The following is a 12,284-nucleotide window of genomic DNA, read 5'->3' as shown; positions in this document are numbered from 1 at the left end:
TGTCACATACAGCATTGATGACTAAAGATTCACATTCCAATAATCTTTTGATGGTTGGTACTCCATATACAAGTTTCAATATAAATACATAATTATGTACTACACTATTGTAGATAATATGTTAAATGAGTTGGTCACGAGTAGCTCGGGATACATTAAAAGATAATCAAGCTCGGCTCGTTTATATAAACGAGCATAATTTTGGACTTGTGTTAAATTCGTTCTCGTTATTCTTCGAATCGAGAACGAGCAATAGTCGCGCCAAGCTCGAACAACTCGTTATATGCTCCACCACCTGATTGCACCCCTACTCTAGATGGGTTTATGTCATCTGTTTGACGCGTATTAGATCGAAAAAATAGGATTACCCTTTTATAGATAAATCGTGTAGTACAATAACACAGCTTTTTTTTATATTTCCTGAATTCCCCTCTGCGTTTCTCACTAACCAGTAACCACCTCCACTCTCTCTTTCTATAAAAACTCCTCCAACCCGATTAGTGCCGTCTCTCCCACTTCTCTCTATCTCTATCTAGTTCTGCAACAAACTTATTAGCGACGCAACCCAAGATGAGTTATTACAACCAACAACAACCTCCCGTCGGTGTTCCTCCTCCCCAAGGTATCTACCTTCCTCCGATCTACCTAGTTCTTTTTTTTCTCTCTACTTCAATTTTACTGTTCAAATCGTTCTTTTGTTTTTTTTTTCGGAAGTTTTTGATTTTTTTCCTTTTTCTGATCTGAGATTCTTGATGTCCTGTGTTTGATTAGGTTATCCTCCTGAAGGGTATGCAAAAGACGCTTACCCTCCACAAGGGTACCCTCCTCAAGGTTATCCCCCTCAAGGTTACCCTCAACCAGGGTATCCTCCCCAAGGGTATCCCCCACAACAAGGCTATCCTCCTCAGCAAGGTTACCCTCCTCAGCAAGGTTACCCTCCTCAACAGCAACAACAACAAGGCACTGGTTTCATGGAAGGATGGTATTGTTTCCTTCTCTTCTTTCTCTCTCTCTCTAGATTATTTCAATTTTAAGATTGTAATCTTTAATGGGATTGTTCCGATCTAGAATGGTAGCGTCTAGATCGGACAATGTCACAAAAAATGTCTTAAATTGCCGGGCGCCGGTAACTTTCCCGGCGCTTCTGGTTTATTCTGTTCGATATCCACGAGGGAAGATAAACCACCGGCGAGTAACACGGTAACCAAAAAGATTGGGTCAAATTTTTCGGAACTTTGTATAAATCTCCGAAAATACCCTTGAAATTTTAGGCAAGTGTCGCTATAGTTGTTGTAAGGTACAGTTAGGCTTAATTTGGGCCCTTGGATTTATACGGCCTCACTTAAGGCAAGTTAGGTTAGGTTAGGTTTAATTGTTAAATTATTGATTATTACCTTAACAAACCTTTTGTACTAAAACAAGACCTCTTTTTTTTCTTTACCTAATTGCCAAATTTAAGATAATTAAATTAATAATTAAAATACTTATATCTTTTAATTTGTTGGTAGTATTTGTTGTAAGAGCCCATTGCCCCTACTTCTCTTCGAAAATTGGACTTGAGACATATCCTCCCTGTGTGGTGGAAGAGGCTCACTGCCAATGCCAATGCCTTCCAGACCATCTTTGGAACCCTAGTTTTGATACCCCTTCCAGACCATCTTTGAAACCCTAGTTTTGATACCATGTTGGAGCTCATTGAGCTTCTCTATCCTTGAATGCATAATTGAGGAGTATATTTGTTTAGCCCCCAAATTGGGTTCATTTTAAAATAAAAAGTTTTGATTGATTATAACTTTTTTTTTTGTAGTTTGGCTGCTCTTTGCTGTTGTTGTCTTCTAGATGCTTGCTTTTAAGAAGAAGATAAAGAGAAGGTGAAAGTTAATTGGATTGGGGTATTGGACTACTATTTTGCATATACAACAAGGGGAATCCTTCATCACATTATTCAACTTCTTCGACATTTTATTTCTTTGTTTTTTCTTTTTATCTTTTGAAAAATATTTGAAGTGGTAATGTGATTTGGAAATGAAACCTTTATCTTCCCTTCTGTGTGTGGATAATGGATTTATTATTTGGCAATTCGTAATAGTTTGTGGATGATTAATACAGTCTTCTTTTCTTCCTTTAATGTATAAATTTGGCCACACAAAAGAACAACCATTCTTTGTAAGCACAAAGAATAACAATAAATTTCGTTTTTACAAATTAGATGGGGAGAAGACGACCATCGGCTGACTTCATTTCAATGGGAAAATAATGTTGGATCTGAAACTCTAGCTCATGGATCTGAAACTCTAGCTCATCGATTTTGCCTTCTTTTGTCGATTTCGTTTATTGTTTGTTGAGACTTTATTATCTTCTTCGGTCTGGTAAAATATTATGTTGAAATGTACCGAAACAATACCTAATGTTGAATCGAAATGAAATGACAGTTTGAAAAAGTTGTTTGTCACTATCATTATAGTTCTAGTTAATCAAACAGATACACAATAGGTGTCTCTGTCTAAGGAGCAAGTATTAGAAAAGTAATAAGTTTGGAGAGAATTTGATAGTGAAAGGAAAGATCTATATCAAATTTTAAATTTTGGAGTAAGTTTAACGGCATTTTCCAGCTCAAGTCCCATGTGAATTAGGTCAGGTTTGCGTGACGAAAAGATGAGATTAGCGAAAAAGAGGAATGTGGGAGATTTTAAATTGAAGAAGACTTGTTCTTTTAGCTGCCATTTCAAGAGAGAAGAGAGGTCCCCTCCTATTAAGTCTAAAGAATAGTATAGTATAAGTACTATGTAAAATCTAAAGAATACAGACCCAATTGAACACTGAGACAAAAGCAATTTTAATTAGTGTAAAGTTGATTAAGAAAAGGAAAAGGGGAACGTAATTCGGTGATGATTCAAGAGATTACGAAGTTAACACACAAGTAAACCTTACAATGATCCAATAAACCTTTCGGGTTAGTTTTTACGGTTGTTATTTGATACTCGGACATGCTATGGTGGGGTTAGTTTTTCTACTTAGATTTGAAATTTGGATTGACTCATTTATTTTTGTGTAATGTTTATCTCATATGAATGGTTGATATAGGTTGGTTCTAGATTTATTTAATTTAGTATGTTTGGGTTACAAGTCAGACTTAATTCTGTCTTCATCTCATATGAATGGCACTCCAATTACCACGAACAAGATTATTTTACGCTCCATCCTGGTCTATTTTTTACTATTCAAGCACACCACTTCTATTCTCCCCAATTTGACAGCAATTTCACACCTCCAAGAAAAAAAGCAACTGTCTCTCTCTACATATATCTTCAATGACCGTTAAAGAAATGGCGGTGGTTAAGGCAAATAGTGGTGGTAGGGGCAATTAGGGCAAATAGTAGTGGTTTCCATTTCTCGTGCATCAATAATGTAATAGGGCAAGTTGAGTTCCGTAGGTATATATTTGTACATCAATAATGTATTAGCAAAGCAAACAAGCAACCATTAGTAACATCTTATCGATGTTTGGTGCACATCCATCCAGCGATAGGTAGGTTGTCTTTTTTTTTTTTTGATGAAACTCTAGATGACGAGAAAGGTATGATGCTACTAGTGGTTTGGGTAACATGGTACCAACTACTCATTTTGGTCGGGCTAAGTGGCCGGTAGTTGACCTGGTACCGGTACGCATACTCATGTAGTCAACTGGTTGGACCGGGTTGTTAACTTCAACCCACGGCACGACCCAATAGTTCAGAGAGGCTCAGAGTCAGAGTGCTTGTTGGACAACCAGTCTCGAGAGAGCAAAACAAGTGTAACTTCTTTGAGCAAAAAACAACCAACTTTTATTTCATCTTCCTAATCCATTCCCGGCAAATGGCAGGTAACAATCTTCTCTCTCTTTCTTGTCATTCTTTTTTGTAGTTGGAGGAGGAGTTTGCCGGAGTTGAGAAATTGGGGGTAATGAAATTAGGGCAAATAGAAGAGAAGATTGGGAAAAGAGGTCGGGCAGCTGTGGTTGTTCTTGGTGATCTAGGTCGTAGTCCTCGAATGCAGTATCACGCTCTCTCACTTGCTCTTCAGGTTTATTTACTAATTGCTCTTCACTTTACCAATTAAATTCCGATTATAATTCAATATTTTGATTTCTGGGAACAATTCTAAAATGAATCCCAATAATAATAATAATAATTACTCCAGTTGTTGGGCGTTGAACCAAGTATAGATAGAATTTGAAATTGAGTGTTCTGTTGGAATCATACAGGTGTGTTAACTTCCTTGTAGGATTTATTTTACCTTGATGTTCACCTAATTTAGGTTTGCTTAAGGGTTCTCGGGAGATCATTTAATCGGTTTCCGTAGATAAATTAGCTCTTAATAAATAAGATTACATACAACTACTATATTAAAATATACAGAAACACGCTTTCTTATCTTCTAGTTTCTTCTTGATTATCCTTTGTATCCGTAGATTCGTGTCATTGTTTAAAATGAAGGGTGTTGAATGCGAGAATAGTCCCACATAGGAGAAAGGGTGTTGCAACTAAGTATATAATGTTTAGGTCCTCTCCACTCATTGCCAATTGGTGTTGAGTTGGATGACTACAAACTTAACATGGTACCAGAGCTAGGCCGTCACTCGATAGGTTTAAAGGCCACACGTGCTCTACGTCACCCAAAAAATCACGTGTTAGGCGCAAAGAAACGCCACATGTGATGTGAGGGGGCGTGTGAGAATAGTCCCATATTGGAGAAAACCGATCTAGTAACCAAAAATATGATGTCTAGGTTCTCTCATCTCATTGCCATTTGGTTTTGAGTTGGATGACCAAAAACTTAACAGTGAATACACCTTTATATTTAAGTGTTGTACTCCCCCAATACTATGTGCAGCATCATCTATGTATGCCCTGGTTAAGTGTTTTGATAAAGTAGTACAGAAGTACAGATAGAAGAGGGTTGTTATCTCATACTGTACTCTGCTCGAACTTTAAATTATATGATGTTATTGATGTTTCTACTTGAAGTTCCAATTTGTTGATGCCTGCAAGGGTTCAAGCAGCAATTAGATATTGTTATTTGACATAAGCATATCTGACCAAAATTTGATTATCTGCACTTGGTGTCGCTTGTTTTTTTCTTCTCCTTTTCTGATCTTGGTCGTTTCACTTCTTCGCATTGTCTTCCTTTATTCATATTCTATATGGAGCTATAATTGTTCACTATTATCCATTCATCTTGCAGGCATCCCTAGAAGTGGATATTGTTGCTTATGGAGGTATTCTCATGTCGAGTCCTTATATAGAAGGGGAACATATCTTCGGAAAACAATGCAATGATAGAATTTCCAGATATTACTTCTTTCTGTTATTTATGATATTATCATGATTCTAAATGTTTTTACAACTACCCTCTGTTTTTTTTCACTTCTAGGTCGTTCTTAGTTAACTTTCTTTATAACTTGTATAGGTGAATACAAGCAATGTTTTAAAATACGTTTAAACGCCTCAAGGTAGTTTGCTCTCAGAAGGCAAGGAGGCTCCTCGAGGCATACGTCTCGATGCGTAAACTATTTTTTTTTGAAGGAAAATAATATCAAATAAGTAAAAAACATAACATAGTTCTTATAATTTTGTGTTCCCCGACAACTAAGAAATAACAGGTGACTTCTGATTCACATGTTTTTTAAAACATTAAATACAAACTTTTGTATGCAAATTTTTGTCTCCATCTCTCAACTAAGTCGAAGGCTTGAATACCTATATCATGTGTATATTCCCTTAAGATGGTAGTTGAGTCAGATATTCCGCATCTGTTCTACTCTTACGTAGGGCATTTTTTTCGTTTACTGCTGTTACGATGTTCAGTGGCAATTTTCAGTCACAAAGCAGTTTTTCTCCTACGAATGCTACACTAAATTAGTCTCTAAAGCTTCAAAGATATCTGGTCAGGTTCTGAACCCCATGCTGCTGTTCTTGAGAATCAACCTATTTATATTCATAAAATGGTATGATTCCAGTTACTTTTCTAGCGTAAGTTTTCTCTTTTGCTATTCTCCTCTTTCCTCTTTGCTTCTTTCGAATATTCACTTTTTTCCTTTTCTGGCAGAGACAATGGCCTCCAATCCCCCAGGGGTTGCCCAAGATACTACGCCCATTAGTTCTTTTGCTTAAGCCATTGACTCAGTTTTTCATGCTTCTTTGGTATCTCTGTTATGAAATACCTTCTCCAGATGTTTTCCTAGTGCAGGTGAGATGACTTTTTTATTTCAAGTCTATTTTTGTTGTTGGATTAGGCCTTCTGAAACTGCCTACATTTGGTAATTTTGTTTTCTGGGCAGACTTTCTATTATTTTCTAGCTCTTCGTTTGTAAGTTCATGCAAAATATAAGTACCTACAGAAAAATATTACATGTATTTTATTAATATGATACTTTTAGTTTTATCTTCTCTCGTCTTGAACTGTTATGTGGCGAGCAAGAATCTAGTGAATCTCCCTCCAAGTTCTGTTTGTATCTGAACTATAACTTGCTCGGCCTTCCCGACTTTCACCTACTAAAGCAAACATGACTTTCAACAATCTCCGAAATCAGATTGTGGGTGCTTAGGTGTAGTAGGCAGCAGAATTTAGTTTGTTATTATAATTTTGTGCTTTGTACCTCTTGGTACTCCCCATAACTATTGAGATCCATGAATGGCCATTGGTTTATATCAACTATCTACCGGTTGTCAGTGGATTAAATTCTATTTACCATCATTTATATTTGAATTTCATCTGATCTTTCCATTTCTTCCCATATATAGTTATATACCGATGACTAAATGCTTCAATTTTGCCAACTTCTGCTGTTATACATATGCTTCTTCCATGTGGCCTTTGCAGAACCCACCTTCTGTTCCCACTTTGATTGCTGTAAAATGGGCTAGTTGGGTGAGGAATTCTGCATTTATTGTCGATTGGCATAATTTTGGATATACTTTGCTGGGTATGTCTCTGGGAAGAAGTAGTCCTTTTGTGAGAATATACCGTTGGTAATCACATACTTCACTTTCTGGGATCTTGGTTATTCCTAGCGTCATCTGTCTTTTGAATTGTATGAAGTGCATAAGCTTTACAAAACTTTTATCAGGTTAGAGAGACGCTATGGAAAAATGGCAGATGGTTCTTTATGTGTTACAAAGGCAATGCAACATGAATTAGCTCAGAACTGGGGAATCAAGTAAGAGGATCAGAGAGAACTTCATTGTTTCGTCCATGCCTGTTGTGTTTCTTTTATGTTTCTAATGGTATTATTTTGTTCTGTTTTTTAATTGACAGAGCAACAGTTCTATATGATCAACCTCCTGACTTTTTTCATCCTGCTTCACTTGAGGAGAAGCATAAGGTCAAACCAAATATTCCATCAATGCCTTCACGTTAAAGATGTTCGTCTGTTGAATGACATGTATCTTGTGTAGTTATTTTGTAGGTTAAACAAAGATATAAGTCAGTCTCTTGGCCTTCCTGATTGTGTTAGTGCAGGTATGCTAGTACTGTAATTGAACAATTTGGTAAAATATATTTTTTGTTTTAGATACCAAATAGTTAATAGTATTGTGGAAACTTGCACGTTGGTTGCAGGAAATATCATGTGTGGCAATGGATCGAACGAAAATTTCTTCACTTCCCTAGTGGACAATGACATTGTCTTGCAGCTTGGAAGGCCAGCTCTTGTCGTTAGCAGTACAAGCTGGTGAGAGTTAGAGAAGACTTCGAATGTTTAATTTTCTTAGTAACATACATGACCACTGTACATTACCTCAACTTCGTTGTTATATAATAAGTTAATAAATAACCCATCGATATAAGAAATATTCTATTTGACAGAAACGTATTTTCGTTTTAATTAATAAAGGATGAAGCCATATCATCTGTTTTCTAACTTCCATATGAAACCCCACTAACATTATAAATGAAGTGTCACAAAAGCAATTACTTCCAATTGCTCATGGTGAGAAGCAGTCAAACTTCTTTTCTTTTTTTGTTGGTGAAAGGCAAAATTTTGTTAAGGTCGACGGCATAGAAGGAATACAGTGAGGCTTAAGGGGAGAAAGAGGACCAACCCCTTCCTTTCACCCCCTTTGTGAATCAGTACTTGCAGTTCTCACAATCTGAAGGCTCTAGAAGGTTATATGTTAAATTGGATGTAGAATTCAACTATACTGATGAGGACAAGTGACCAACCATACCTAAAAATATGTGTCTATGTCGAACTTAGATGTATACCATTTCATTTGGATATTAGTGAATTTTTACTGATAGATATTTTGACGTTATCAGCAAAGGATTTAAGTTGGGTATTTTAGGAATTTACACTTACTTTCAGGACTGCAGATGAAGATTTTGGCATGCTTCTAGAAGCAGCTGTTATGTATGATAGGCGAGTTTCTGCTTTAACCGAAAAATCTTCAAACAAAGAGGATTTTCCTTGTGAAGACTTTTCTACTGAAAGAACTAGTTTGTACCCGAGATTGTTGTTCATCATTACTGGTAATACTTCTTTTTTCTGAATCCTGTATAAAATCTGCTGGCTCGATTAAATCATTTGACTAGGATCTTATTGTAACTCCTAAAGGCAAGGGACCAGAAAGGGAAAAATATGAAGAACAAATAAGGAAGTTAAGATTGAAACATGTTGCTTTTCGTACAATGTGGCTAGCTGCTGAGGATTATCCATTACTTCTAGGTGAGGTTCCATTTTACATTCTGAGCTCCTTGGTCAGTGATCAAATGCCCTGATATTTATGTATTTTCTGTATGTTTGTAGGATCGGCAGACTTGGGTGTTTGCCTGCATACTTCTTCATCTGGATTAGACCTTCCGATGAAGGTACTAGTTCTTCGTTTGTACAGGACATAAAGCAGAATCTACCTAGAAGCTCTAATTAATTCTAATAATGCCATTCTAGTGGTACCTGATTAGTTCTCGTGCTTCTTAAAATTTTTGGCTTCAGGTTGTGGATATGTTTGGATGTGGGCTTCCAGTTTGTGCTGTTTCCTTCTCATGGTAAGCATGTGTTAGTGTTACATACTGGTAACCTTCATAATATCCAATAAATGAGTTTTCTGTTAATATGATATCTTATTATCGTAGTAATTTTTGCTATTTCATTATTTCAAAGCATTGAAGAACTTGTTAACGTTGGCAAAAATGGCCTCCTCTTTTCTTCATCTTCTGAGCTTGCTGACGAACTCTTGGTAATTTCTTCCTTCCATTGTGTCTGTTAAGTTTAATCTTCATTGAGAAGAACGTTGGTATTACTTCTGATTTAGAACAAATAAGAATGAGTAAGAGCACATTAAGCCGTCATGTCTACTTATCGTTTGTTTTTTAACTTCACCCAGATGCTCTTCAAGGGCTTCCCTGGCGAATGTGATGATCTGAAGTCCCTAAGGAACGGTGTGTTGGAAAGAGGGTCATCTGCCAGGTGGGCTGCCGAATGGGAAAAACACGCAAAACCACTTATTTCCGAGGCAAGTTTCATTAGTTAAAAGTCAGTCTACTCAACAGACACAGCACAGGATACACTGATTGCGCCATACTGGTGTTTAACAAAAACAATCAAAACTACGTATAAGGCTGTAGTTACAATTCCATATTATTTCAGTTTCTAATTTCCATCTGGGAGCTCATGACCTTGATCTAGAGCTGAACACGATGGAATATGTCAAAAAGTACAAGTAGATACCTTCAACCTGATGAGTTGTGTCAGAATCAGACAACCAACAACCATCAAGTCCCATAGCTTTTTAACAGTGGATTTCTTTTGTTCAGTTACTGCACATTGATATGCATATAGGAGTACTAATCATGGTGGGTTGAATTTGTTTTCCAGGTGATTTCTAGGAAATTTGATTGATTTCTGCCGAAATGAAGGAACTTCCCTGTTATCACTTCAAATAGGAGCAGAGTTCTCGCTTTCCTCGTTATAGTTGGAACTTCTCGATTCTCAAAATACAAGTCTGATATCAAGCTTTGCAGAGTGAATGGCAGGTGACATGGGGCTTCTGCAAACAGGAAAGAAAAATTTATATTCATATATATGGAGTCTCATGTTATTGCTTGCACTGTCGCGATCAAAGAATAAAGTGAATTATTTGTTTTATCTCTTAAGATTATGGATAGCTGCACACCTGCATATAATGGAAAGGGGAAAACGGAACGTTTTCAATAAAATTGTTTTACTCGCCCAATCCTTACCTAAGAAACTGAAGCCTGAGACAAGTTGATGGGTAATTTCAACAAAAAAGATCCCCTGGGAGTTCGGCCATTCTTTCCCAATATTTCAGAATTCAGAGTTTAAGATGACTAATGCTTTTCCATTCCCTTGTTTGAGAAAATTAGTCATTGGTTTGTAACGCCCCCAAGTCCCTGACTTAGTAGGTATCAAGATTTATTCCACTTTTGATACCTAGGTCCAAATCCGACGGTACGAGGTTTTAATCTTGGCAAAGACTCTATGAATCCACCGAAAAGCCTTCACATTTGCTAACCTTGACCCTACCCATTTATAGGTATTTGTCAATTTTTTTCTTCTTTTTAATGTTTACAAAATCTTCTGCTTTCTTTCTTGTCCAATTTGACGATGTCAATTCGGTCAGGAGACAGACAAGCAGGAAGGGAGCTAGTCGCGAAAACCGATATTTGCTAAAGAGGCGAAGCCAGAGAGCGAACTACCGTGCACACTTAATGCCCGACGACTGCCCCCATTCGTGCTCCATCAGAGTCGGCGCGCATTTAGCCCTCCCTGAAAACAAAAAATCACTCCAAATGAGCTAACTACTCACCAAGCCGACTGCTCCAGTTCGTGCTAACCTTGACAATACAAGACTATCACTCTCGTAAGAGATGTGAGACTACTAAAGATATTTGGAATGCTCCATGCCTTTATAGTTATTGATGTTGTCTCTTTTGGACCAAGCACAATTGGTACTTGATTTTTTTGTTTCTGAAAAGGCTCTAAGAACCCAATAAAAAGACCTAGATACTTACTAAGTTTGAACATGCATATATAATTCTGGTCCTGAAGACGCTCTCCCAAGCGATGTAGGATTTTGAAAATCTTCACGTTTGGAGACAAGTCTCCTCTCCTTTGATACTGCTTGTAATGTTTGAAGCCTTAGCAATTGTCAATATTTTGTCGACTTTTGATACACATGCCTAAGCTCAATAATTACAAATTTTTGTTCTTAGCTAAAGCTTCAATAATCCACCTAAAAGGTCTCGCCAATTACTAAACTTGAATATATATCCTAGGCTCTTGACGCTCTCCCCAGAGGGCTATCACAATGTGCAGGAAAGTTTATCTTCCCTTGAAGTTGTCAAATATACAAAGAAGTAGAATATATGGAATGAATTTTTCAGTCCTTGAAGAGAAGGTTATCTGTAGGTATTAGTAGCCTAGTAGGTTGATGTTCCTTTATGAAAAAGTCTCATTTCTCTTGTTATTTTGTTTGTCTTTGCTGTTGGAACTTTGTAATGGATCCCAGAAAGAATCCATTTGAAACTCCCCAAAAGTAAAAAAGAAAACAGACCTGCAATCAAGCAAAATTCTTTTGAGAAAGAAAGGGTTCTTTAAAAGTTATGTTTCATAGTAAGTGATGTCAAAATCATGAAAAGGGGTATCTTCTTGTTTCGTTTGTGGCAAAAGTATTCATGTAATTGTAACGGTACTTTACTCTCCTATAAACCAAGAGGCAGGAATCTGGAAAGCACTGTGGGCCAATCCACTCTTTTAATCAAAATATAATGAAGTCTTCTATCGTAGGGGTAATACTGTCGGTAGTTTTTAGCCAAACACGATCTAGGATATTGAAAGTTGTAAGTTCTTTATTATTGTTAAGTTTGTGGTCATCCAACTCGAAATCAATTGACAATGAGTGAAGATGACCTAAATATTATATTCTTCGTTGTTAGATAGACCTTTTCTCATGTGGGAACTATATTTTTTGTTACTTCATCACTTTCTTGTTCTTGTGAGATTATTTCGACACATCTCTTCATGTGTGGGTTCTCGATCAGTATTAAACGTGTTTTTTTGGGACAGTGTGTAACAAGTGTGATTTTTAAATCCTGTGATAAAGCTTCAGTGTCTAACTCAAAACAAATTAGTAACGAGTGGAAGTGGCTTAAACATTAGTATATTCTTAATTAGTGATCGCCATCTCGTCCGACTATTGTCACACGAAACATTAGATCTCTCCTAGGATAGACTTGGGCACTAGGAAGAAGAAAAAAAAGACTAGTAATGTTGATGACCAGAAGTA

The 12,284-nt window shown here is 36.8% G+C and overlaps 2 protein-coding genes across 3 annotated transcripts; both read left to right on the top strand.

Annotated features, from left to right (window-relative positions):
- The first annotated feature begins 214 nt into the window (after positions 1 to 214).
- On the top strand, positions 215 to 2,104 carry LOC147532489 (protein CYSTEINE-RICH TRANSMEMBRANE MODULE 13-like). Its single transcript, XM_086650293.1, has 3 exons — positions 215 to 622; positions 772 to 982; positions 1,808 to 2,104. Exons 1-3 carry the CDS (start codon positions 571 to 573, stop codon positions 1,851 to 1,853), a joined length of 309 nt encoding a protein of 102 aa, XP_086506419.1. The 5' UTR covers positions 215 to 570; the 3' UTR covers positions 1,854 to 2,104.
- Positions 2,105 to 3,567: 1,463 nt separating this feature from the next.
- LOC147532488 (UDP-glycosyltransferase TURAN-like) lies at positions 3,568 to 10,211 on the top strand. Of its 2 annotated transcripts, XM_086646849.1 has the most exons (17): positions 3,568 to 3,862; positions 3,953 to 4,062; positions 5,224 to 5,257; positions 5,931 to 5,986; positions 6,088 to 6,228; positions 6,862 to 7,010; positions 7,109 to 7,198; positions 7,297 to 7,363; positions 7,437 to 7,500; positions 7,600 to 7,711; positions 8,345 to 8,508; positions 8,594 to 8,704; positions 8,786 to 8,847; positions 8,972 to 9,024; positions 9,140 to 9,215; positions 9,363 to 9,491; positions 9,854 to 10,211. In XM_086646849.1, the coding sequence occupies exons 1-17, from the start codon at positions 3,856 to 3,858 to the stop codon at positions 9,875 to 9,877; spliced, it is 1,449 nt and encodes a 482-aa protein (XP_086502975.1). In that variant the 5' UTR covers positions 3,568 to 3,855; the 3' UTR covers positions 9,878 to 10,211. The 2 variants fall into 2 exon arrangements, with proteins under 2 accessions (XP_086502975.1, XP_086502974.1); XM_086646848.1 differs by lacking the exon at positions 3,568 to 3,862 and having other exon boundaries at positions 3,870 to 4,062.
- Positions 10,212 to 12,284: the final 2,073 nt, after the last annotated feature.

This window comes from Eschscholzia californica, unplaced genomic scaffold (assembly GCF_041429995.1).
Source record: "Eschscholzia californica isolate CP2 unplaced genomic scaffold, dmEscCali1.0.p SCAF_6, whole genome shotgun sequence".
NCBI lineage: Eukaryota > Viridiplantae > Streptophyta > Magnoliopsida > Ranunculales > Papaveraceae > Eschscholzia > Eschscholzia californica.
The sequence above is the reverse complement of the archived record's forward strand: the minus strand, read 5'-3'. Positions and strand labels throughout refer to the sequence as shown.